At 41.4% G+C, this 25,685-nt stretch overlaps 1 protein-coding gene across 1 annotated transcript in view; it reads left to right on the plus strand.

The window, feature by feature from the left end:
- Positions 1-25,685, plus strand: part of dlg5a (discs, large homolog 5a) — a 131,554-nt gene that overhangs the window by 23,992 nt on the left and 81,877 nt on the right. The window contains exons 2-4 of the mRNA XM_080450030.1: positions 10,412-10,480; positions 13,126-13,309; positions 23,041-23,187. Of these exons, the coding sequence (XP_080306156.1) occupies positions 10,412-10,480; positions 13,126-13,309; positions 23,041-23,187 (400 nt within the window). The remainder of the gene's footprint in view (positions 1-10,411; positions 10,481-13,125; positions 13,310-23,040; positions 23,188-25,685) is intronic.

The raw sequence follows: 25,685 nt of genomic DNA on the forward strand, positions 1-25,685 counted from the left end.
TGACGCCTTGTGAGCTTGTAGATCTGCTATGTTCAAATGGCCGATATAGGGCTGAAGTGGTTACTGTATGTTTTGTAATAATAATTGTTATTATCTGATTAACTGCCAATCATGTAGATCTACGCGAACCTATTTAAAGCTGCCACGTGCCAATCACATTTTTTTTCAATTTGACCCAAAGACCAAGGAGATATGATTTTTCGAAGATCTAGACTCCTATCCACTTCCTTGTTAACTTAAAACTTAAAAATTCTGTATCTCGGCTCCTGAGTACTTTTTTTTTTCAATGAAAAACTCTGGCACTGGCTAAAAAAATATGAAAATACCTCTGGCAGTTAATGGGTTAAGAAACATTTGGAACCCCCTCAAGTAGCCCAAAGGGTGAAAGCAATACCATATGCATGATTTGAATTTGTGTTCATCAAAATTATATACGGTGTATTTTGTAAAATATATGGGAATCGCTAAAGGGATCTGTTAAGAAATCGGACCGTCAAGTCAAGAGGGAATTGTTAAGGAACTGGAATCGTTAAAAATCCTAAAGGATCCCAACCCTAGCGTTCACCTCATTACCATATCGTCCCTGTCGAGTGGAAACCTCAAGTCCAAACTGTTACTTTTCAGAATTCAAAAATGGCAAAAGTAGCAGATCTGCAAGCTCAAAAGGTGTTGCTTCGAGCTGCGTTTCGAGCTTGTGGATCTGCCACTTTTGATGCTTTTGTATGAAGCTGTAGTTAATTAAGTACAATCACCTAGTAAAGGCGTTCATTTACGAAAAAAAGAAGCGACTACGGCCACATGAGCACTTTATAAACCTATATACATTGGCCGGTGCTAACATGGAAACAACTGAATGTACATGAAGCAAGTTGAACCTCAGGACTGTCTGCATACTGTACAGTACATGCATCTGTTAGAGTCAGTGGTGGACTCTAACAAAGTACATTTACTTGAGTACATGATGTACTTTTACATCATGGGTGGGGTGTGCACTTGTACATCATGGCTGGGAGATTTACTAGGATAAGGATAATTCCTTTAACAGGTCCGTTCATGAAAGTCCTTGCGGTCTTGTTTCCAATGAGGGCCTGTGAGCAATTAGGGGTTAAGAGTCTTGCTCAGGGACAAATTTCATTTCATCGACACATTTGCTGGCCTGGCCTGGAATCGTACCTGGGGCAACCAGGGCCTCTGGCTCCCTAGGCCGCCCCTAACTAGCACATCAAGCCGCCTCACACTATAGAAACAGGAGATAGGCTGCTACCCTATGGGCCACATGGCTCGGGAAGGCCTTTATTGTTCCCACGAGTGAAATGTACTCCGCCAAGGCAGTTACAGCAGACAAAAAGACAAAAAGAACAGATAGAGAAAACAGCTAGAACGAAAGATACAGAGACATCCATACAAGAGTCACATTGTCATTAGTAGTAGAGCCGTTTGGCACTAAAAATCGTGCACTTTTTGAAAGAAGGCTGAAACTTTCAGCATAGTTAGTAAATACCATAATATAAATTTTCAGACGGGGAGGGAAGTCAGATTTGACCTCTGAGAGGTCAAATCCAAGATGGCCGCCAGTCTACTGGGTCTAAATGTCTAAATACTTTAAAAAAATTATTTAAGGCGTTCTTTCCAATTAAGTTGGGGTTGCCCATTCATTTGATGATATGTTGGAGATTGCCAGAACCCAAGAACATACATTAAATCAAGGTCAAGGTCAAATTACATAGTAATAAGTATATTTAAGCTTTGACACTGGGTACTGCAATATAGTGAAACTGTTTTGTGACAATGGGAATAATACAAAACAAATAAACAGATTAAACCTATGGTGGTAATCTATTTTAATACTAAATTCATAGTAAATGACAATAATCAAGGTTCAAGGCTTCTTTATTGTCACATCTTGCGTACAGGAAAGAGAAAAACAAGACCAAAAATAAGTAAATAATGATAATGGTAATAATCAAAATGTAACAGTCTCCACAACAGAGGCACAGTGCAGTACATTTGAGAGCAGCTTTGGCACACTTGCATCGTCCAGTACACCCTTTCGTGCAGCGACAGCGGATTAATTCATGGCACGATTTGGATGCTTCAGAGAGAGTGGTCCAAAATGGTTGCCACCCAGTTGTTTCCTTTGTCCAACCCCATTCAGATGGCTCTGGCATCTCTGGTTCCAGTACCAATGCCTGGTTCCAACAGTTTGCCTGGTAGCAAGTGCGCTTGATGTGTTGCTTGAGTGCTGCCTGGGTTGGAGGAATGCTCTCTAGTGTTCTTGACTTCTTCGTGAAGAGCCGTTTCCTGGCATCATTCACTTCCATGCACTCACTGGTTCGGTCATACATGAGCACCACAAATCGCTCTAGCAGGAACATTGATCCTTCACTGACCTCACTTGGCAACTGTAGGAGTTCACTGAAAGCCTCATTCACCTCTGGGAATGACTTCCAAGTTTCCCAGGTAGTCTTCTTTCCTCTGCCAGCAAACGCAGATACAGTGTCACACCCGGTGAAAGCGTGAAAGACTGGGAGAGTCAGACACTGTGTTGGAGTCATTGTGGCAACCATTCCATGAACAGCAATGTACCGAAAGCTTGATCCAACACCAAAGGCAACCCACAGCTCATCAGGACCCATCTTGATGAATGAAGCCACAGCCAGTACTACCACATCAGTATCAACAGTGCGTATGGTCACTTTCTTACACCCGTTTTGCACAGCATCTGCATCTTGCGAATATGGGGCAAGGCAGGCCAAGTTTGAATCAGCAGGAGAACCGAGGACTCCACTCCCATTGGTTGCATAAGTTCCTTGCCCTCTACTAGAGGAATGTTAATACATTAATTGTCTGAACCACATCAGGTGTGTCATTGTTGGTGTTGCCTATATATGAGACCATTGATTGTTACACTGCCATTTGTTGATTCTGAGGAAATCACTGCATTTTTTGGGCACATTTTTACCTGGACCTCGACCTAATTGCATTTCCTTGACATCTGGTGATCTCGATAGTATTACCACATGAAAAGGCATCCCCTATTTAGTTGGAAATTATACTTTAAACTTTGTTCTACTGTGTTTGGTTCCAAACTTAAGTTGGACCTGGTGGCGGATCCAGCATTAGCATCATTATACAGCTTCAAGTTCAGCCGGTACGAAGGACTGACCCAGTCAGGTCGGACTTCCGCACTGGAAGGATGAATCTGCGTTCACCACTGGTGACTCAGTACTCCTGCTATTTCAGGGTTATAGCCATGATGGCCACCAGCTTCCTCACTGTACTCAACTCCGCCACCACCTCCACGCCATCCTGTTTCGGGTCCAACAACAGAGCCAGCCCTTTTCCCTGTTGCTTGTTCAGCAGGTGACTGTCCCTTTTGTGGCTTGTAAGGCTTCTTGCTTACGCACTGGTGTTGAGTAACTTATCTACCACTGCTGACTGTACACAAAGCGTGTTGCACCTCAGGATTGTCAGGATTCATTTATCTGTTGGAGGTTAATATGGATGTCAGATCCTGTTGTGACTGACAGGGCCCCCAGGCCAACGGTGGCAGCGGGTGAAATGTCCTTTTTTTCCCCTCCCGTGGACTGGATGCGTCCTCTGTTATTAACCCATTAAGACCTGAGACCAGGTCTTAATGGAACAGTTTTCTGAAAAAAACTATGTTGCTATATCAGTGGTGCTCAAACCTTTTCATGTCAAGGACCCCCAAACATTAAAAAAATAAAAGAGCAGATTTACAAGCTCATAGTGCGGCACAAATTGACGCGCCATGAGCTTGTATATCTGCTATTTTTGAATAGCCAAAGTATAATGGTTAAAGTGGTTAAAATCTAAAATGACACAGATTTCCCGATCTTAATGGGTTAATGGATGCAGGCTTTATTGGTGCAGTCAGCGTGTTGACAAAATGTTCACCCCCCCCCCCCCCCGCTCTCCCCTTGAATGAGGCTGGCGCTAATTGTTATGATTAACGGGTGTTGCGCGAGGCTAACAGACCGAGAGATATTTGATATGGAATCTATACTCTGTTAATTAGTGTGGTTACTAGATGACTGTATCGCTGCGTTCTATACTAGCCTCTAGGAGCAGTGTTTCCGAAACACAGATCTACAAGCTCACAACGCGTTGCTCACTATTAAATATTCGTGATTATACTGTATGTATATAATGTATTTTGGTATGTTTTGGTCCTGGGGAGACACCAAATTTCTCTCTTGGGTCTTGAGTGCTGAAAAGTGGGCAGCACTGCTCTATGGGACTTTGATGCTCGGCCAGTGTGTGTGTGTGTGTATGTGCGTGCGCACGTGCGTGTATAATTGTCCTTCAAGCTAAATATATGGTTGATCAGCAACAGAATAGCTATGTTGTATTTCTATTGGTGACATTTTGAACTTGTAACAGTTGTCCTGAAACTCAGCATTTTATACTTGTATGCAGCACTTGATTCAGCACTTTATTCGTGTATGCAGCTTTTTCATTCTTTTACTCTGGTCCCAATCTTAGAATCACATACGGTACACAAGATTCAGTACCTCCCCTACCCACACCCCCACCCCTCCACCCCATTTCATGTACCCTATGTAGGCTTTTTGTATTTTATCGTCTGTGTGTCTTGCTGCAAAACCAAATCACCCTCTGGGACTCTGGGACTAAAGTTAAAAGTTGAAGTTTTAAAGTTTACCCAGCTTTTCCCTCACTGTGCTTTCCTGTTGTGTGTGTCTCTGGATCATCTTAGTGCTGCAGATGAGATTACTGTCACTTCATTGCTTTGAATTTTGAAATAATATAAAACTCTCCCTCCACTACAGTGTACACAGGGTTTTTCTAGAGCAAAGCTTCACTGTACAACAAAGGTGTGAAATAAATGATCTTCGGTCTGAGCTTCGGTTCGGAGTCTGTTGTCTTCGTTTATTTAACTACGAGACCGGTTCAGATTAGGTGAATTTCAAGAACTCGTTTCTTGCGTTATAATGCACCCAGGGAGAAGCGCATCAGTGTTTTGCTGAAGCGGCGCTGAGTGCAGACACACTGACACTGCACAGCCCCAGAGAGCTTCCCAACATGTCTCATAGAACAATATGAAATCAACGCTGTGTGCTTGGAGCGTTAAGCTTCAGGGTACGTCAGAACAGATTACAAACCTCTTCCTCTCTGCTCTTCTCCTTTTTTCCAGCATCTCTCCCTCGCTCTCTCACTCTCTCTCTCTCTCTCTCGCACTCTCTTAGTCTCTTTCTCTCTCCTTATTTCTTTCCCTCTCCTTCGCCCAATCGCCTTCCTCCCCCTTATCTCGTTGGCTCCTTAGTAAGCCATCTTCGCCCTAGTGTTCGATCCATGCCTCTCCCTCCCTGTCCTCTGACTGTAGGGCCACAGTTGAAGTGGCTGGCTCTCACTGAGCTCACAGTTCTTTAGGCTTGGACTCGTCCCTCATTGAGGGCCAGAGGTTTTAGCTGGAGCCCTGTGGGGAGGCTATAGGACCAAGATGGGTACCCAGATCAAGGGTCCGACGTTAAGGTTTTTTCATCCTTGCCCTGCAGGGCAAGTAGTACTTCTCCAGTCTACTTGCCCCTCCATCTAAATTTCTACTTCCCCTGCCGGTGGGTATCGTTGTCGGTGGTGCAGTCAGTGGATAGATTTCTCTCACAACATAATTCTCAAATCCATTGCCGTCGTTTGTGTGTAAAACACTACAGAACATGAGTAACTTTACCAAAAAAAAGAATTGGGTTCAAGATCCAACAGTTAAAGCAGTATGGCAGAAACTGAACCTATCAAATCAAATCAAATCAAATCAAATCAAATCAAATCAATCAGTAGTCAGACAGGGTTCCAGACCAACTTTTCCTCTGGTAGCACTGGTGCAGTATTATCCCATTAAGACTCTGCATTGCCTGCAAATGACATTATCTGAGACCTTATAGATCTGCGCTGAACGCGCACGGGAGGCAATTCAACTGAATTTAATAATCGGTCGTCTTTTGTGCACCAGTTATTTGATTTATATGGCATGATGTTGCGTCAGTCGCTTTGAAGAACAGCATTGTTAAGCGCGTTTCATCAACGTACACATGTGCACACACACGCACTGATGTTGAACATGCAGCAGGGACATACCAGCCTAATGATCATGCACTTGCACAAATGCAATGTTTGAGCGCTGGGCTGGCTTACTGGTAAAGCGCATGCCCACCACATACACATTTAAAAGTCATTGAATTGTAACTTTAGAAATGTGCAGATACCCTGTATACACTTGTACTGTATGTTGGTTTGTTTACTGTTGAGTGAGAAAACAATGTTGCACATTTAAGCTAATCATCTGGGGGCCCCCCAAAATAATTTGCCGACCCCCGTGGGGGTCCAGACCCTGTTTGGGAACCACTGCCTTACACAGTGGTTATAACCACTTTCAACCTGGCGTCTCTGCTCGTGATCATTTTAGTCGTAATCGTGCAGCCCTGCTGTATCACATCACTTGGTTCATGTGTTGGAAATGGGATTAAGCTGTTAGCACTCCCATATGTACATCCCAAATACAAACACATTATGCAACAATGGCCTCTGGAACCAGAACAAACCAGACCTTTTTAAGTTGGGCCTTCTGAGATGCTTGTCAGCATAGATCTGTCGCCGGCCATGTTGACGCCGCTCTTCCGGAGCGGCGGGGGCTTTGCTTGCGGTAGGAGGATGGGGGATCATCTGCATATAGCGTCTGCCCCTATGGATTGCAGTAGCACCATGTGTAATAGCCCCCCACCCCCAAGCTTAGCAGTGTGTGTACAGCTATTCAGACGGAGAATCTGTCTCCCTCCCTCTCTTCCAGTGTTGCCATATCTTGGGAGAGAAACGAGCGCGGCCAGGTCTACGGAAACAAGTCCAAAAGAAGCGTCTAGGGAGCATGATCAAGACATCTTGAAGAAAAATGGAATATGGAATGTAAACATATGAACCCAAATCTTGGCACAAAATATTTTCATATGGGGTCCCCGAACAAATGCATATTCATTTTAGGGTCCTTGGCATGAACATTTTTGAGTGACTGGTTTAAACAACATTAGAAAGCACGCCCAAATAAGCAACTACATTAGAAACAAACCCCCCAAAAAAACGCAACCCGCAACTACCAGTATTTATTTACAAGCGACTTTGCGGGTCCGGGGACCCCCAGGGGTCCTTGAGGGGGTACCAGGGGGTCCCCAGCAAATAAAATATATTACAGCATCACAATCATTTTAACCCCTTTTATATATATGTATATGGCTATTCAAAAATAGCAGATCAACAAGCTTGTAGTATACATTTTTGAACATTTTAGAAAAAGGTGTTTGACAAACTTCTGGGGGCTCCCTGGCACAAAACATTTTCAGATGGGGGGGGGGGGGGGGGGTCCTTGGGACAATAAAGTGAGAACCTCTGGCTTATAATAAGCATACTTGGCAACACTGCTCTCTTCATGTGCTCGACATAAAAAGAGGAAATCCCATTTCAGCCGTGACATTGTGCCTGCGTAGCAGAAACGTACAGGGACCATACATCAAAGCGAGGGTGAGCGCACAGTGATAGAGTGGAGGTTTAATGACAATGGCAGTGCGTAGTGGTGGCAACACGGAACCACTGACACGGAATATCATTGTTGTCGGGCGGAAACCTTGTATGTCCAAAAACATTCCTTTTTTATTATTATTACTATTATAAAATAAACAGCATTTTACAACAGTGGAAATAATCTACAAGATCACTTGGTACTTAGGTTATCAAATAATTGATTGAAAAGTACAAAACTTGCCTCTATGATGTACAGGGTCCCCACGGTCATGAAATTCCTGGAAATATTTTGAAATAGAAAAAATAATAATCCAGTACTGGAAAAGTTTGGGAATTGATCAAAGGTCCTGGAATTGATCAAAGGTCCTGGAATTTATCAAGGGTCCTGGAAAAATATTTGGCTATGCATTGTTTTTGGCTATTGATTTTGTTAATACAAAACATTTTCATAAACATGTATAACATTACACGAAATATGTAACATAAGTAGTTTATTGCCGAACGGGCTGTGTGATGGCATATATTATTTAAATAAAATAAATCATACGGATGCCATAATGAGTCTTCCAGTGTGCTATGCCCTAATTTTGCACGAAATTTTGAATGAAATTGTACTATTTTATATTCTATGCTTTATTTTTGCTACACTGCCTATCTTTGGGCATTCTACATAGGAGTAAGAGACACATTATTGCGCTGAATGATTGTTAAATAGGCCTGGAAATTGGGCTAAATATTCTGGAAAAGTTTTGGAAAAGTTTTGGAAATTCATTGCTAAAAATGTGTGGGGACCCTGGATGTAGTGGAGTGATAGAACTTAGAAGTATAAAGTATAAAGCAGTGGTTCTCAAACTGAGGTCCGGGGACCACCAGGGGTCCTTGAGGGGGTTCCAGGGGGTCCCATCCTCAGCCAAATTGATGCTTAGGACAAAATGGACCCTTATGTAAGTCTGAGAGTGTACAAATGGAACCAAATGGACCCGTTCCATTTGTACACTCTTAGAGTTTAATTAAACATGATGATACTACAGTGTAGATTGGGGTCCCGGGGATCAAAATGGTATCAAATGGGGGTCCGTGGCCTAATCTAATGCATATCAAACTGGGGGTCCTTGAAATTAGGTATTTAGACATGTTCTAACTAACACTAAAGGCAACAAAGATGAATAATTAATTCAAAAACATATTTTATAAAATGTTGCTCTGCTGCTGATGAGGCTACTATTCATTTGAGACAAAGACAAATACATCTAAATAGATCAAATCCACCCATGGTACCTTTACTCTTATTCTGACTGCCATACATTTGATTAAAGAATACACACTTGTCAGGCTAAAGGGTAGCAGTGCCCTTTTAAACTCAAATATGTCATTTAAAAAAAATAGATATTCAAGCCATATTTTTGGGGCTTTTGATCCTATAATCCTGCACGCACGCACACACTGGTACAGACGTAGCTGTATTGGCTTTAATGTTGATGTACAGTTTAAACTCCATCTTACAAATACGGTAGTGTAGGTTCTTTATGATGTTCAGGGTAAAATGCCCTCAGACTTTAGATGTTTTTGAATGCTATGTGATCATGTGGTGTAAAGTAACTAAGTACATTTACTCAAGTACTGTACTTAATTACAATTTTGAGGTACTTTTACTTTACTGGAGTATTTCCAATTGTCTATACTTTTACTTCTACAGAGGCAAATATTGTACTTTTACTCCACTACAATTATTTGAAAACTTGAGTTACTAGTTACTTTGCAGATATAAACTATTACATTATAAATCATACTGTACATTAACCACTTTAGCCCTATTCTATACCTAGGCTATTTGAAAATAGCAGATCTACAAGCATGCGACGCGTTGTGAGCTTGTAGATCTGCTATTTTCAAACATTTTAGTACTTTTACTTTTGGTACTTTAAGTATATTTTGATACCAATACTTTTGTGCTTTTACTCAAGTAATTATTTTATTCCGGACATTTACTTGTAACGGAGTATTTCTACATTGCAGTATTGATACTTTTACTTAAGTAAAACATCTGAGTACGTTTTCCACCACTGCATGTGATACTGCATAGGCCGTCGCCATTGTTAAGTGCTACATTTGTCTTTGTAGTGGCTATTGTGCTGCTTGTGCGACTGTTAGCAGATTGTAAGGGAAGAGAGATGGCTCACTCTTCCTTAGCTTGGCTACATTTAACACTGGAAAAACAAGTGGAAAAACACCTGCGATTAGTTGCCAAAAATACCAGCGTTTAGTTGCCGATTGCTCGATTTGATTACGATTAATCGATTAACCCATTAACTCATTCACTGCCACTGACGTAAAAAACGTAATTTCTCCCGTTTACCAATCCTGCCACTGACGTAAAAAACGTAATTTTTTTTTATTTTATTTATTTTTTAGTTTTTGTTTCAAATTTGACCCAAAGACCAAGGAGATATGATTGTTTAAAGATCTAGACTCCCATCTACTTCATTGTTAACTTAAAACTTAAAAATTCTGTATCTCGGCTCCTGAGTACTTTTTTTTTTCGATGAAAAATCTCTGGCAGTGGGCAAACGCGGCCAGCAATAATTGTGGCAGTGAATGAGTTAAAACTGGGAAAGCATCTGTCATTTTAGATTTTTGCGCGGGCTATTCAAAGATAGCAGATGTACAAGCTCACAGCACGTCACTTCGCGCCGCGCTGCGGCCTCGTACAGTACATCTGCTATTTTTGAACACTTTTGAGAAATCTTGAAAGTGTGAGAACTACTGATTTTAGAAGGCATTTGTTGAATCGGCCTCAGGTCTTAATGGGTTAATTGTTGCACCCCTAAAATGCGCTTAAAATGTGTCCCTCTGTATGTGTTGGCAGGTTCCACATACAGCGTTCTCTCCACCATGCCCTCGGACTCGGAAAGCAGCAGCTCTCTCAGCAGTGTTGGTATGTACAATGATGAGAAAAATATAGACATATTTCCCTATAACTAGTGCTCGCTCTTAGGGGTAACACTTGTTTTCCCTGTGACATCCACCTCTTTGTTCCTTAACGTCACTTTGTCGCAGAAACCTCTCAACTCCATATCTCAAAGTATTATTACAATTGTTTCTTCATAAATTATTAATTCCCTACTCCATCATACTACAGTGTTACACAAAAGTAGGAAAAATAGCCGATCTACAAGCTCACAAGTGAGCTAATAGATCGGCTATTTTTGCTATTGTTTGAAAATATTCAAAGTAAAAGGTAAGTGGTCAAGTGTGTCTGTGAGTTTTATGAATATTGAACCAATGAAAAGTATTAACAAGAGCTTGTGATTAAATAGTAACTACATTGGATCCATCAGAACAAAAAGTAACTGTTTTGGACATACAAGGTTTCCACCCGGCAGTGACGTTAAGGAAGTTGACCTTGTTCCTTCTCATTCCCACTTTTGACAGGAGTCCAAGTGACTCAGCGCCGGTGTTACATAAAGGCAGCAAAAGGGCCAAATGTTGATCCAAAGATGAACATAATCCTCTGTGTTCCAGTTTGGGTCAACAGTGGGTGAAAACCTTCCCGGAAATCCTTCCTGTCGGGCAGAACACCTCGTATCTCCATAATTTCAATGGAGATTCAGTAGATTCATAACTATTCTCTCTTAACGGTCAGATTCCTTAACGGTTATCTTTAACGATTCCTACAGTATATTAAAAATTACTAAATTGTTGTACCCATACAGGTATGTAACTCAGAGTGTACAAATGGAACCGAATGGCCTCTTACGGGTCCATTTGGTTCCATATTTGTATACTCTCAGAGTTACGGTGGTCCTTGACGTTAAAAAGTTTGAGAACCACCAGTATGTATAGCAGACGTGAAGTCAACGTACCACCTCTGACAGTGTGAGAAAGAAAGAAAGAAAAAAGAAACACGTCCGGGAACCGATTCCGGTTCCTGGATGGATCCTGTTCCAACCGTACTTGTGACTGGGGAATAGGTGAAGCACAACGATCTACGAGAAACCAGTACAAGAGAAAAACTAAGTAAGGGAAAAAATAAATAAAATAATCTCTTGTAGTGCACAATTTGTTTCCTGCAGATTTTTGTTTTATTTTTACATTAAAAGAAAAAACATTTTCAAGAATAGCGAAAATTGGGCCTCTTCTTACTTCCTTCACAGGTGTTACCAATGATACTAAGGCTCTGTTCTATTCTGGTTAAACAGAGTCAGGGTGCTGATATTGTGTATGTTGGCTCACTGGAAAAACTCTGCTACACCAGTGGGTCTCACATTGGGGTCCAGGGACCCTCATGGTTCCTTGAAGGGGTTCCAAATGGCCCCTTACGGGAGTGTAACTCTGAGAGTGTACAAATGCAATGCAAGTTCCATTTGTACACTCAGAGTTATGGGGTCCTTGAAATTAAAATGTTTGAGAACCACTGTGCTACACAAAATGGAACAGAGCCTTCATTAGTATCATTGCTAACGCCTGTGAAGGAAGTAAGGAAGAGGCCCAATTTCCTTCCAATATGGCTGCTGTGCATAGAGCCTATTGCAGATCTACAAGCTCACAATGCATTACAAGGCAATGTAGATCGACTATGTTCGCTGTGGTTAATGACGATCGGATCTCATATTCTGAGTTAGGACAGATTAAATGGCACTGTCATTTTCTGCAATAATTACTACAGCCTGGATGTAAATCATTAGATAGGATGCCTTCTCAGATACACGTGTGTAGGGAAATCATCATTTCAACGAGGATATGGCTAATTAACTGAGACGTCAAGTTCCCTAAAGGTCCAAAAATTGACCTTTAGTTCTATACGGTAAAACAATCCTTCAAACCAGACAGTGAGCAACCAGAAATAATACATCAGCATAATTCACATGATCCCATCTGAGAGCATTAAGTATTCAGTTCGGAGATTAGCAACAGCATAGCTGTGTGAATCCAAGGTAATTCTCGGAACATTTGCAGCAGATTCTCATTTGGAAATTGGGGGTGGGAGGCATCGGGGGCCGTGGGGACAGAGCAGCAGATTAAATATGAATTTGCCAATCTTACAGTTGTGACCCTGTACTCAGGGCCGTCACATTCATGACATTTTACACAAATCATCGCAAATTAACGATTTTAATTGTGTTTTTGGCATTCAACATTGAAACATAATAAATAAAAATTACATTTCTGTTTGGCTTTTGGGGTTCGTAAACAGACCTTGCACAGGGCAGATATGACAAATATCTGAAATATACAAAGAAAGAAAGGACTTACATGTTTAATAACATTATGAATGAATGAATGTTTATTTTGAACATATAAAAACAAAGGACAAAATAATACACAAAATTAAATTACACAATAATAATGCACAATATTACTATATTGCACTTTCAAAGTAAAAAATATGTAATGTGGAAATAGCCAATCTTGTAGATTAGCTATTTCCAATCCTTAATTTTTCAACATAACATACAAACGATTGTGCAAAACAATAATTGCGATTATCTCAAATAATTGCGATTGGGGCGATCATGCAATGACGAGGCCTTGTAGTGGTGGGAGGTCCCAAGCCTCCGCTAATGTTGCTCATCGCTGCAGGGTCGCCCGTCAACGGCGAGGCGTCGTCACCCCCGCCCCCCATGGCCATGAACGACAACAACCGGCCAGCCGGCGACAGCCTGGACGCTATCCTCTGCCAGCTCCGCCAGGTGACCAGGGAGAGGGACGAGCTCCGCAAGCGCCTGGCACTGGCATCGCCTGGCACCACCTTCGACGACTGCAGGTACAGTACAACACTCACTCTGGGCCTGATCAAAATCAGCCGTGACTATACAGTACATATCTCTGCTGTCGGGCAGAAACCAGCTATGTCCAAAATATTAACTTTTCAGGAAATAAAAAAAAACATGTTTTTAGAACGGCACAATACTGCCTCATCAAAGTTGGTATGGTGACTTTATACATTGTCAGATACTTGAATGTGCCCTTATTATTATCATCACTTTACCCAAATCCAGCTCAAGTGGAGTTAGGAAGTTTTTGTCATGAAAAAATGTCATGAATGTGACAGCCTTGAGTACAGGGTCACAACTGTAAGATTGGCAAATTCATATTTAATCTGCTGCTCTGTCCCCACGGCCCCCCGATGCCTCCCACCCTGACTTCACGTTAGGGTCTGGGTACGTGGTTTCCAGGGACGTAGTGGAGAAGATCTACCAAGCCACTCTGACCCTCAATGCCTCCATGCATATGGATGACATGTTCATGGGTATCTGTGCCAACCTCATAGGCGTCATGCCACAGAATCATGTTTTCTTTGCAGGGTGGTTCAAGGCACCCTACCACCCATTATGATGAATTTGCATCGTCATCACGGCCAGGACATGTATGACCTCTGGAAGGTGGCAACGGACACACAGGTCGAGCAGATAGCCTCTAAAACAAACTGCATGTTGGTGAAAATGGCTCTCCTGTGTCAACCCCGGGTTGAAACCTACCCCTGTAAGGCAGCCTTTTTATAGAACTAGAGGTCCGGTAGGGGACATTGCAGACCCCTTGGGGGTCCCTGGAGACCCTTGGGGGTCTAAAAAAAAGAAAAAAGGTCCGCGGACCCCCTTGGAGTCTTGGGACCCCCGCAAAACATCGCGGACCCCTTCGGACCCCAGCGAAACATCGCGGACCGCTAGGGCGTCCCTGGAGACCCTTGGGGGTCCGTGGAGACCCTTGGGGGTCCCTGGAGACCTACAGACACGGTGAAGGAAAACGGAAAACTGTAAAGCCACAGTCACTCATGCAAGAGGTTGCACATGAACTCTGTAGCCGCACTGAGGCGCTCCAACACAAACACTCTAACATTAAGCTTCACACAACAAACATCAGCACCACACTGCTGTTTGTCCAAAACACACAATATCTCCTCTCCCACCGACGTCATGTGTTGATTTATCGACAGCCGTACAGACTCCATTTGACCCGGATGAACGACACAGACGGCCGGCCGACCTAGGCACGGCCGACCGAGGCACAGGTCGCGCATGCGCACAATTCCCAATTGTAAGATAGGATAGATTTGTGCATCAGGCCTAGCGGTCCTGTCCAAGGACTTAGGCTCCACAGCAGTGAAAGGCCTATACGCAGTGGTGCAGAGCCGGCCCTTCCATTAGGCAGAGTAGGCAATTGCCTTGGGTGCCTTGAAGCTGTGGGGGCTTGAAGCTGGGGGGGCACCCACCCAGATTTGAAAAACACTTTTGGCCTATCAAAACTGTTTTCAGAGATTCAAAACGTTTTTTTTTTTTGCTTGTGAAACTTTTATGTAATGGCAGTGATCTGATTCCATACTGAGGGACTCCGGTGAATCATACAGGGTTTTAACACATTGAGTGCCAAGGACGTAGACCTACGTCGTTTCAAATCCAACCGTTGAGTGCCATCACCCACCCAGATTTGAAAAGCACTTTTAATAATGGATAATAATGGATAATAATGCATCCCTCGAGGTTTTCCAGTCCGGTATCCGAACACTCCACAGCACAGAGTCCGCACTCCTAAAGGTCATAAATTACCTGTTTCGGACGATAGACCGACTGTGCCATCCTGGTGCTGCTCGACCTGAGCGCTGCCTTTTGATACTGTTGATCACAATTTTTTAATCTCGCGCCTTGAACACAAGGTCGGCATCCAGGGAACTGCCCTTAGCTGGTTCAAGTCGTACCTGGCAGAAAGATCGGTTGTTGTTGAACTTGGCAACACCTCATCCTCCTCTTCCCCCCTCTCCTGCGGGGTCCCCAAGGGGTCAATCCTGGGTCCCATCCTTTTTTCACTTTACATGCTCCCCCTGGGTTCCATTATGAGAAAACACGGCATCTCTTTCCACCTTTATGCTGACGACACACAGCTGTAGGTCCCCATCAAACCAGACAATACACACTCACTAGATCCCCTGTTAGATTGCCTCACAGACATAAAAACCTGGATGTCAGACAACTTTCTCATGCTCAACGACAACGACTCAACTCTTTGGTCCCCTCACAAAACAAATATTATCACCACCTCCCTTGGCCCGCTGACTTGCAAACCACATGTCAATAATGTGGGGGTAATCCTGGACTCGGCCCTCAAATTTTACAAACAAATCAATACCGTTGTCAAAGGAGCCTTCTTCCAATTAAGACAAATCAGTAAAATAAAAACCTTTTTATCACCCACAACCTGGAAAGTCATTCATGCCCTCATCTCCTCCCGCCTAGATTACTGCAATTCACTTTTCTCAGGAGGTTCTAGTGCCTCTCTCTCTAGACTGCAGACCCATTGGTCAAATGGTGACTTGATGTGGGCCGAAACCAGTTGCGGACGCGCATGCGCGCTCACACGCATTCAGTCAGCATCTGTTGTCTCAGACGCTGCCACTAACTACGTAGATCACTTTTTTTTTTATGTATTAAGAAGAATAGCTACTTTAATTATTGACATTAAAAACAAACAATGCATTTTGTAAGGAGCCCCAATAAACCATTTTAAGTAGAATAATTCAATTTGAAATTAAACAATACCTGGTAATGTGTGTGGGTGGTTAGGTAATGATTACCATGTTTTAAGGCACGTTTTCACTACAGTGCCAGAATTTTTCCAGCAAAATAATTAGATTTATAGAACAACAGTGGTGTAAAGTAACTAATTATATTTACTCAAGTACTGTTACTTCAGTAAAGATTTGAGGTATTATTACTTTACTAGAGTATTTTCAATTTCTAGTACTTTTACTTCTACTCCACTACATCTCAGTCACTGCTATAACTACAGTAGGCTATATCAAATTCTTGGCCGAAACCGAATACCGAATATAGGAAACACTTGGCCGAATGGCTGAAAATTATTATTTAAACAATATATATATACATTTTTTTAAATATTATTTTGTACCATTGCTGTCATGGCTATGCCTCTGTTGTAGAGCTACATGATTATGGCGAAACTTATCATAAGTATAATCCATATTTAGATCAGTTATTTAAAACATATTTATTTATTGTGTAGAATTATTTATTTACTTCTGTGTAATAATATAATACAATATGTCTCAAAACATTAGCATGCCATACAGTTGAATTATTGCAAATTAAATAAATATGATTTCAAGAAAAAAACTAATATTGAATAGCCTAACAAAAGGCAATATAATGTCTGCAGTTGCATTATTGCACACAGCCAAAATGCATCAATAATATTAGGCCTGCCATTCCTTCCTTTTGGAGAAATTACTTTCAGTTTCATTTCAGAAAGACACACACACACACACACACACACACACACACACACACACACACACACACACACACACACACACACACACACACACACACACACACACACTCACGCACAATCAAAGTCAAGCGTTCACAGCTGGTGTTAATTATTTTGCCCTGCAGTCTCTTAACTATCGCTGTGGTTATCCTACTAATGTTACACCCTCTGACAAGTGGATTCTACTCAAGATGAGAACAGCAACAATGGTTACAAAGTTTGCAGGGTATTTCTTTCTCACTTCTTCAGTTGAGACGGTGCTGTGTGAGGGGGGAGGTGAGGGGGGGGTGCGGAGAGGAATGCAGCCGCTGATGAGAGACGCAACTGATATATACTTCTCCATACAACAGTGTTTTACCGGATTTGTGATGCTGTTGAAAAAGCTCTCTCTCCAGTACAGGTAGAGTTGAATGGTGATGGTCCTCTGTATGTTAATGACCTTGGCCGTGGCTTCACGGCTTGGCCATTGTTCTCATAGAACAAGTTTGTCCAGTATTCAGACCCAGGCAGCCTCAGTAAGAAGCTGCTGGGTGCTGCCGTTTTTTTCTGCCGTTTTTTTTCTCCATTAGAGGTAGTATTAAATGGCGTTTTCTCAAATCACCTCGCGGGCCAGATTTGACGACTGGCCCGCGAAACACCAGTTTGACATTGCTGGACTACACCATGAATTTTTACTTTTTCTTATTTTTTGTGTGTTTTTGGTCTCCCCTACCCCTCTTCTGTCCTCAAAAATACCCCAGTTTGAACACTCAGGCTTTCACAGCAAATCTGGGGTTTTCTGTAAATTGGTCTAAAAACAGGCCAAACTGATTTGGTCCGTGACGTGACGTCACGTCAGGGAACAATTCCTCCCGTTTTTCAGTTCCAACCAAGATTTTTTTTTAAATTATTATTATTATTTTTATTATTATTATTATTATTTTTTCCACACAGAACCAGGAGATAACATGCATACAAACTGGCTCAATAGCACCCCGTGCCAAACAGGACAATATGGTATTGCAGGTGAAAGTGCTTTATAAGCCAGAGAGAAGTTAGTTGGAATGAGTATATCTGAGGCTTGATTTAGGCTCAAACCTTTTGAAAAACGTTTGAGGGACATAAACAATATGATATTAAATATTATTATTATTTTTTAAATTCATGGTGTAGTCCCTTTAAAATGTTATTATTCTTCTACAAAACCCAACATGGGTTGGCACCTCCCTATATGTTGCTTCCTCCCCCCGATACCACAAGGCCTCTAAGATCAACAGATCAGGGGCTCCTCAAGGTTCCACACACCCGCCTGAAGTCAAAGGTGACCGTGCCTTCTCGGCCGCTGCCCCAAAATTATGGAACAGCTTACCGCCACTTATCAGGTCTGCACCATCTTTGGACATTTTTTAAAACGGATTAAAAACTCACCTGTTCTCCCAGGCCTTTTAAATAATACCTCCTGCCTTGGAGAAATGGTTGGACACTTGGTTATGTGCTCCCACATTTTTCGTCTCCTGTTTGCCCTCTTGTTATGGCTAATATATTGATGCTTTTTTGTATATATTGATGATCCCTTTTTTTTTGCAGTCGTATGTGTATGTATTTGATTCTTTTGTGTTTTTTAACCTTGATGTACAGCACTTTGGTCGGTCTTTGGTTGTTTTTAAATGTGCTCTATAAATAGATAAATAGATTTTTCAGTCTTCCAAAAATATTGTCAAGCTTGTGAAACCTTTATGTAATGGCAGTGAACTGATTCCATACTGAGGGACTCCGGTCAACCATACAGGGTTTTAACACATTGAGTGCCAGGTACTATGTATCCAAATCATGGAGTGCCAGCGTTTTTCACCGTGTTTAGACAATTCTTGGACACCCGCAGAAGCCACAACGTGCACGCGGATGTAACTAATCCTAATATAGGAATGGACGGAAGTGAAGTTTTTGGGGTCGACGTCACATCCGTTGATTTCTAATAGCAGAGTCGAGGGATCATTCCTAAGTTAAGTTAGAGCACCCTCTTGTAGAATTTTCTAGTTTTTTTAAAAGACGTAGATCTACGTTTATGGCACTCAACGGTTGGATTTGAAACAACGTAGGTCTACGTCCTTGGCACTCAACTCATTCAGTGCCAATGAAATAAAAAAATAATTGCAAACTGTGCCAGCCAAAAATACATAGTAAAAAAAAAGTGCTCAGGAGCCGAGATACAGCCCTTTTCAGTACTGAATGTTTGTTTAAAAAAATAAAATAATCACAAACACATCATTGGCACGTTGCGCCATTGCGGTCAAACACGTCAATGCACTCAATGAGTTAAGTGGTTAATACTCTTGGAGTTACAGACAAATAAGGATCTGTTTGGACGCCCTGGTGTTCTCCTCGACCAGTGTTGCCATATCTGCTTATTATAAGCGACTTTGGGCTTGTTTTTCTATAAAGTTGCTTGTAAATATTGGTAGTTGCGGGTTGCGTTCTTTTGGGCTTGTAGTTGCTTATTTGGACTTGCTTCCTAAGTCGTTTTCAAACATTTTCATGTGAAGGAAACCCCCCAAATTAATATGTATTTTTCCACGGACCCCCATCTAAAAATATTTTTGTGCCAGGGACCCTGTATCAGATTTGTGATGTTAAAATATTATTCTAAAAACACGAAAAAAAATTGCACTTTTTCCCAAATAAAAATAAATAAATAGCAGATCTACAACCTCACAACCATAGACTGTAAAAAGAATGGACGATGGGAACGTGACGTCACCCATTGGTTTTTACAGACCGTAAATGAAGCCGATTGTTCAGGAACGTGCATCCTCCATCTTTAATATATACAGTTGGGCACGCCGGAACTCAAACGCTATTGCTTGAGACCAGACATGTGACCAGGGAACCGGAAAACAACCCCCAAAGAATGCTATTGGTTGGGTAGCTTGTCAATCAAGAGCGGGGCGGGGAATGAAATGAATGCTATTGGTTGTGTAGGTTGTCAATCAAATCATCCCGCCCCTCCTGGAGCATAGCCTACTTTATCGTCAATTTTAGAATAAATGGGACCATAATTTAGCAAAACGCATATCATGATGATTGAAAGGAGACTTTAAACTAGCGACTGGAAGCATATAGTATTTATGACAATTTGTATTAAAGTTATACAGTGCAGGTCCACAAATAACTATTTTTTTGCAGCCTCTGCTGGTCATTACCGTCACTGCAGGCCGTTAGTTTATTCCTCTGTTACCCAGAATTCCATTTGTTTTCACCGGAAGACGGGAAGCGTTTCAAAAAGCGTTCTTTTAATTGTTTTATACAATCTGTGGATCGTTTCTCTTAGCCAGTGGAGCTTTAGTTACCGTGAGCTGTGTTTTCTTTTTCTGTTGTTTATCGATCTTCAAATCATACAATCTCTTAAAATCAGCGTAAGTTTCCCTTTTGTTATTAGCTCGGTAGTTCCTGGCCAAACAGGAAACCGGTGCGGTAGTTCCTGGCCAAACAGGAAACGGGTGCATTTCCGCTTCAGTTTTCCGGCTACATGACGTCATTTTCGTGGGAAAGTCACCCCTATCACCGTTCAATAGAAAATATATGTATAAAAGGCTTTCGGGGGTGAAATTCATGGAGTGGGTGTTGTGAAACATTTGCCACTCACAAAAGATATACAATTTAACTTTAGTTTTGTTGAAAAAGTTACCTAGTATTAACTTTAAGGTAAGAAAATCTAGTCTAAAGTTCGTCCAAAAACCCATCCGCTTTAATGAGAGAATATTCTTTCTGACACCTGCAGCCACCTACTGGCCATTTATATGAACTGTCTCTCTTCCGTATTTAGTCCATGAGCCAGAGCCCCAAAATTGAGAAATGATTATCGAAAGAGTGGGCAAAACCAAACCTATATTAAATTGTTCATAGGGTCAATATGAGTAAACAAATATATGATAACCTTTCCACAGGAGCAGCTTTTTCATGGTTATCACACATTTTGTTATTTTCCCCATACGTACATGACAGGTCAAAAAATAAAATAAAATAAAAAAGAGTTATCATAATGAAACTTCCTGAGTTGATTACTTACATGAAGACAATGATTTATCGTATTACACGTTTTCTGAAATTGTATATTTAAATATGCAAATTAGGTATTAGGAAAATATGCCCACATTTGCATAACTTTCCAGAATCAACATTGGAACATTGGACAAAGCCAGAGTCAACATACTTATTTCATTTTGTTAAGATGTTGGAGTCAAAGGTTTTTAACGAGGGAATATTCAATATCTGGCTAAATTTTGGGGCTCTGGCTCATGGACTAAATGCCTAATTTGCATATTTAAATATACAATTTCAGAAAACTTGTAATACGATAAATCATTGTCTTCATGTAAGTAATCAACTCAGGAAGTTTCATTATGATAACTCCTTTTTAAATTTTGTCATTTTTTCACCTGTCTTGTACGTATGGGGAAAATAACAAAATGTGTGATAACCATGAAAAAGCTGCTCCTGTGGAGAGGTTATCATATATTTATTTACTCGTATTGACCCTATGAACAATTTAATATAGGTATGGTTTTGCCCACTCTTTCGATAATGAAATCTTGTCTGGCTCATGGACTAATTGGCCTCATTGTAAATATCCAAGCCTTGCCCCTTGCTCACAACGCGTCGCATCGGCTATTTTCACCTATAAACCTGGTTGCTTATTTCTCTCACAAAATTTGGCAACACTGCCCTGGACCCTGACGTTGAAAACCATTGCTGTACATGTGCGCGGGGTTGCATGTTGTAAACACATGGCTTTGCATGACACATGGTAATAGGAGGTGAAATGTGAGCTGGCGGTCGGTACGTCTCTGTAGACCAGGGCAGTGATGGAAGAAGTACTCGCATGTTTTACTTAAGTAAAAGTATCAATACTGCAATGTAGAAATACTTTTTTAAAAGTAAAAGTCCGTAATTCAACATTTATTTGAGTAAAAGTATTGGTATCAAAATGTACTTAACACCAGAGGCGTAGCCACGGGTGGGCTGGGGTCGGCCGCGGCCCACCCACATAGAAAGCTGGCCCACCCAAGTGATTTAGCAAAAAAATAAGTTTGGATTTCTAAAAAACGTTTTAAACAGCGCTCAGCGCGGAGAAAAACAACACAGCGATAATGGCGATTTAGCGGAAGCTTTAGAGTGGCGGCGGATTTTGAAGGCAGCGCAGGTGCTCATCCAGGCTCTTGTCATATCCCGCCTGGACTACTGCAACTCCCTCCTTGCTGGTGCCCTGGTGTCTGCCATCAGACCTCTGGAGCTTGTTCAGAAAGCTGCAGCTCGTCTGGTGTTCAACCGCCCCAAGTTCTCCCACACAACTATCCTTCTCCGTTCTCTACACTGGCTCCCCGTAGCGGCTCGCATCCAGTTTAAGACCCTGGTGCTAGCCTTATAGGGCAGTGAAAGGAACAGCTCCTTCTTACCTCCAGGTCAAGACTTACACCCCTGCCCGACCACCCCTGCCCGACCACTTCGGTCTGCCGCCTCGGGGCGACTGGTTGCCTCGTCGCTCAGTGGTCCTTCTGGCCGATCTACACGGTCACAGCTTTTTTCTGTTTTGGCCCCACAGTGGTGGAATGAACTCCCCACTGATGTCAGGACAGCAGAGTCACTGCCCGTCTTTCGCCGCAAGCTGAAAACCCACCTCTTCAGGAAACACTACCCTTCCTCTTTGCCTTGCCTACTTGTCATCAATTAGTTGTACGAGCTCTTGTCTTATTGGATCTTGTTTATTTGATACACTTATTTCTTTTAGCTCTTGCTCATTTGATTTTCCTATTTGTCTCATCTGTTTAAGAAAGTAGGTAGCTGATATATTGCACTTTTACCTTAGCGCTAGCCGCTAGGTATACTCTTAGTTGCTTGTTTTAGAAGAGAATGCACTTAAGACTTCTGGTGATTAGTAGTTTCCTTACCCACCTATGTTAAATGCACCTATTGTAAGTTGCTTTGGATAAAAGCGTCTGCTAAATGACTGTAATGTAATGTAATGGGGTAAAAGTAGGCTATAATATTTGCCTCTGAGATCTAGCGGAGTAGAAGTAAGGTACGGAACATTAGAAATATTCCAGTAAAGTAAAAATACCTTAAAATTGTGCTTAGGTACTCTACTTGAGTAAATGTACTTAGTTACTTTCCACCCCCGGACGAGGGTCACAGATTATATACATTGACGCCTCACTTACTTCCCGTCTTCTCACAAAGGCCAAATTCCAAAGGCGGCCACCACGACTACGAGCATCTGAAGAGCCAGTGCACCAGGGCCATGGCAGACCTGCAGTCCCTGCAGAACCAGCACACCAAGACACTCAAGAGATGTGAAGAGGCTGTGAAGGAGGCCGACTTCTATCAGTGAGTTATTCCTCTGTGTGTGTGTGTGTGTGTGTGTGTGTGTGTGTGTGTGTGTGTGTGGGGGTGTGTGGGGGTGTGTGTGTGTGTGTGTGTGTGTGTGGGGGTGTGTGTGTGTATTTTTGCATTTTTGCAGTGGTGGGAAGTAACTATGTACATTTACTCAAGTACAATTTTGAGGTATTTTTTACTAGAGAATTTTCAATACTTTCACGTCTACTCCGCTACATCCCAGCGGCAAATATTGTACTTTTTACTCCACTCCAATCATTTGAAAACTTTAGATACTAGTTACTTTATAGATTTGAAACGTTGTGAGCTTGTAGATTGGCTATTTTCAAAAGATTGTATACATATGATACCTTGTGAAATGAGACATTCTGCATAATGAGTACATTTCCTTTTTGTACTATATTTTGGTATATTTGTTGATGGCAAAACTTTTGTACTTTCACTCAAGACATTTTTAATTACCAGACTTTTACTTGTAACAGTGTTTCTACATTGCAGTATTGGTACTTTTACTTGTAGTACTAAATGTAGTACTTTTTCCACCACTGTTCGTTTGTATTACTATACTTGTGAGGACAAAAATGTACCCACAAGTATAGTAGAATATGAGAAATGGACATTGTGAGGAGGTTTACCTTTAATTAGAAAAAAATATCCAGGTTAGGATGAGGATTAGACATTTAGAAGTTAGAGATGGAGCTATGCCTGATTTACACTTAGTTGCGCGCTGGTGTCGTGCACCGAATAATAGCTGATCTACAAGCCCACAACTGCGACACATATAAATGCCAATAAAATTGGCATTTATAAAATCTTAAAGTCTTAAAATGTTGATGTCCTCACAAGTATTGTAATACAAACCTGTGTTTGTTGTGTGATCTTTTAACCTTTTTCTGTTCTGCTAAGAAATATGTCATGAACAGATAATAGGCACAATCTTTTCCATCTGTATGAATTCATCTTTTTTTTCATATATTTAAAAAAAATAGTGGACATAGCAGATCTACAAGCTCATGACATTTTGCGATGCAACGCCATGTGAAATGTTTGGCCTTATTTATTTTTATTATAAGGTATCGGTCACGGTCGTTTGTTTTGTATATCCAAGTTATTTGTCATCTCTGCCTTGTCCAAGTTTTGTTTACAATGCCTAAAAGCCACACAGAAATGCAATTTATTTTTACATTTTGTACTGTATGTTCCAATGTTCAGTGCAAAAAAAACTCAATTATTGTTAATCTCAATTATTTTGTGTAACATTTAAATGTAGGGTAAGTGATTTTCTTTGGTTAAAATAAGTGTTAAATAGCTCTATATTCTGATAGTACTCATTGCTAGATTGCTTGTTCAGTAACAGGAGTCTCCATGTCTCTCCAGCTCTTTATTAAACAGAAAATGCATTTTCAGTTCAGGATATCAATTTCATCCAATCAGGATAGAGATCTCAGACATGATACAGATTAAACAAGTGATGACACAAAGAATTGAGCAGACAAAATTGGAACTGGAACACTATAAAAATGAAGCTGATAAATGGGTAGGCTACTCTCTCCTCATTGACTGAAATGTTGTCACCCACCTGTAAATGTGTTTTATGTTTATTAAAGAGCTCGAGAGACAGGGAGACCCCTGTAACTGAACAAACAATCTATAGCAACTTTTCTAAAACCCTTAATTGTTACTGCCGTGTTTATTTCCATGGTGTAGGTAGTTGTGCTCATTACTAAAGCCTAGCCACTGTAGTGAGGGATGGGCATTGTGTTACATGTTACACCTGCTGCTTTTTTATCTGAGGAATAATTGTCTTTTTATGTATCGGCTTACTACAACATGGGCAAAACTAATGGCTTGGTGTTGCAATTAACCTAATTGGAAAAGTATCCCTCGGAGCCAGAGCCCATTACAGCAATAAAAGAGAATTGCCATTACATACAAAGACATGCATGCATGGCATTAAAACCTGGGGAAGGGATGCATTTATGAGATCAAATCGCCTTTAGTACACAGACTTGGAGCTAAAGCGTTCATTAGATTTTTGTTAGTTGCTCGTAAATACCACGAGAAAAGGTTGGGCATTAACTGTTAGTCCCGGGTTTCCAGAAGGTGGCGGCATTCCTGTCTGTTTCCTGTTGCGGTTCATTTTTCCATGGCTTTGTTTGATTGGTGTCGGCGTTGGATTTGAACCGGAGACACACATGGCACCGTCATATCATCGCTGTCAGGCAGAAAACTCTTATCTCCATATTCTGTTTGTGTTTTTTCATAAATGTACGCCCTATTTGATCATACTACAGCGTCATACAAAAGCATCAAAAGTAGCTGATCCACAATTTCGAGCTTGTAGATCTGCTACTTTTGCTACTTTTGAATTTGAATCCTGAAAAGTAACAGTTTTGGACAAAATGTGGTTTCCACCCGACAGAGACGACATGTGTTCACCGGTAAAAAAATCCTAGCTATGGGAAAATGAAGAAGAAACGGGTACTATG

This window comes from Gymnoscopelus braueri (assembly GCF_963280865.1).
Source record: "Gymnoscopelus braueri genome assembly, chromosome: 14".
Classification (NCBI taxonomy): Eukaryota; Metazoa; Chordata; class Actinopteri; order Myctophiformes; family Myctophidae; genus Gymnoscopelus; species Gymnoscopelus braueri.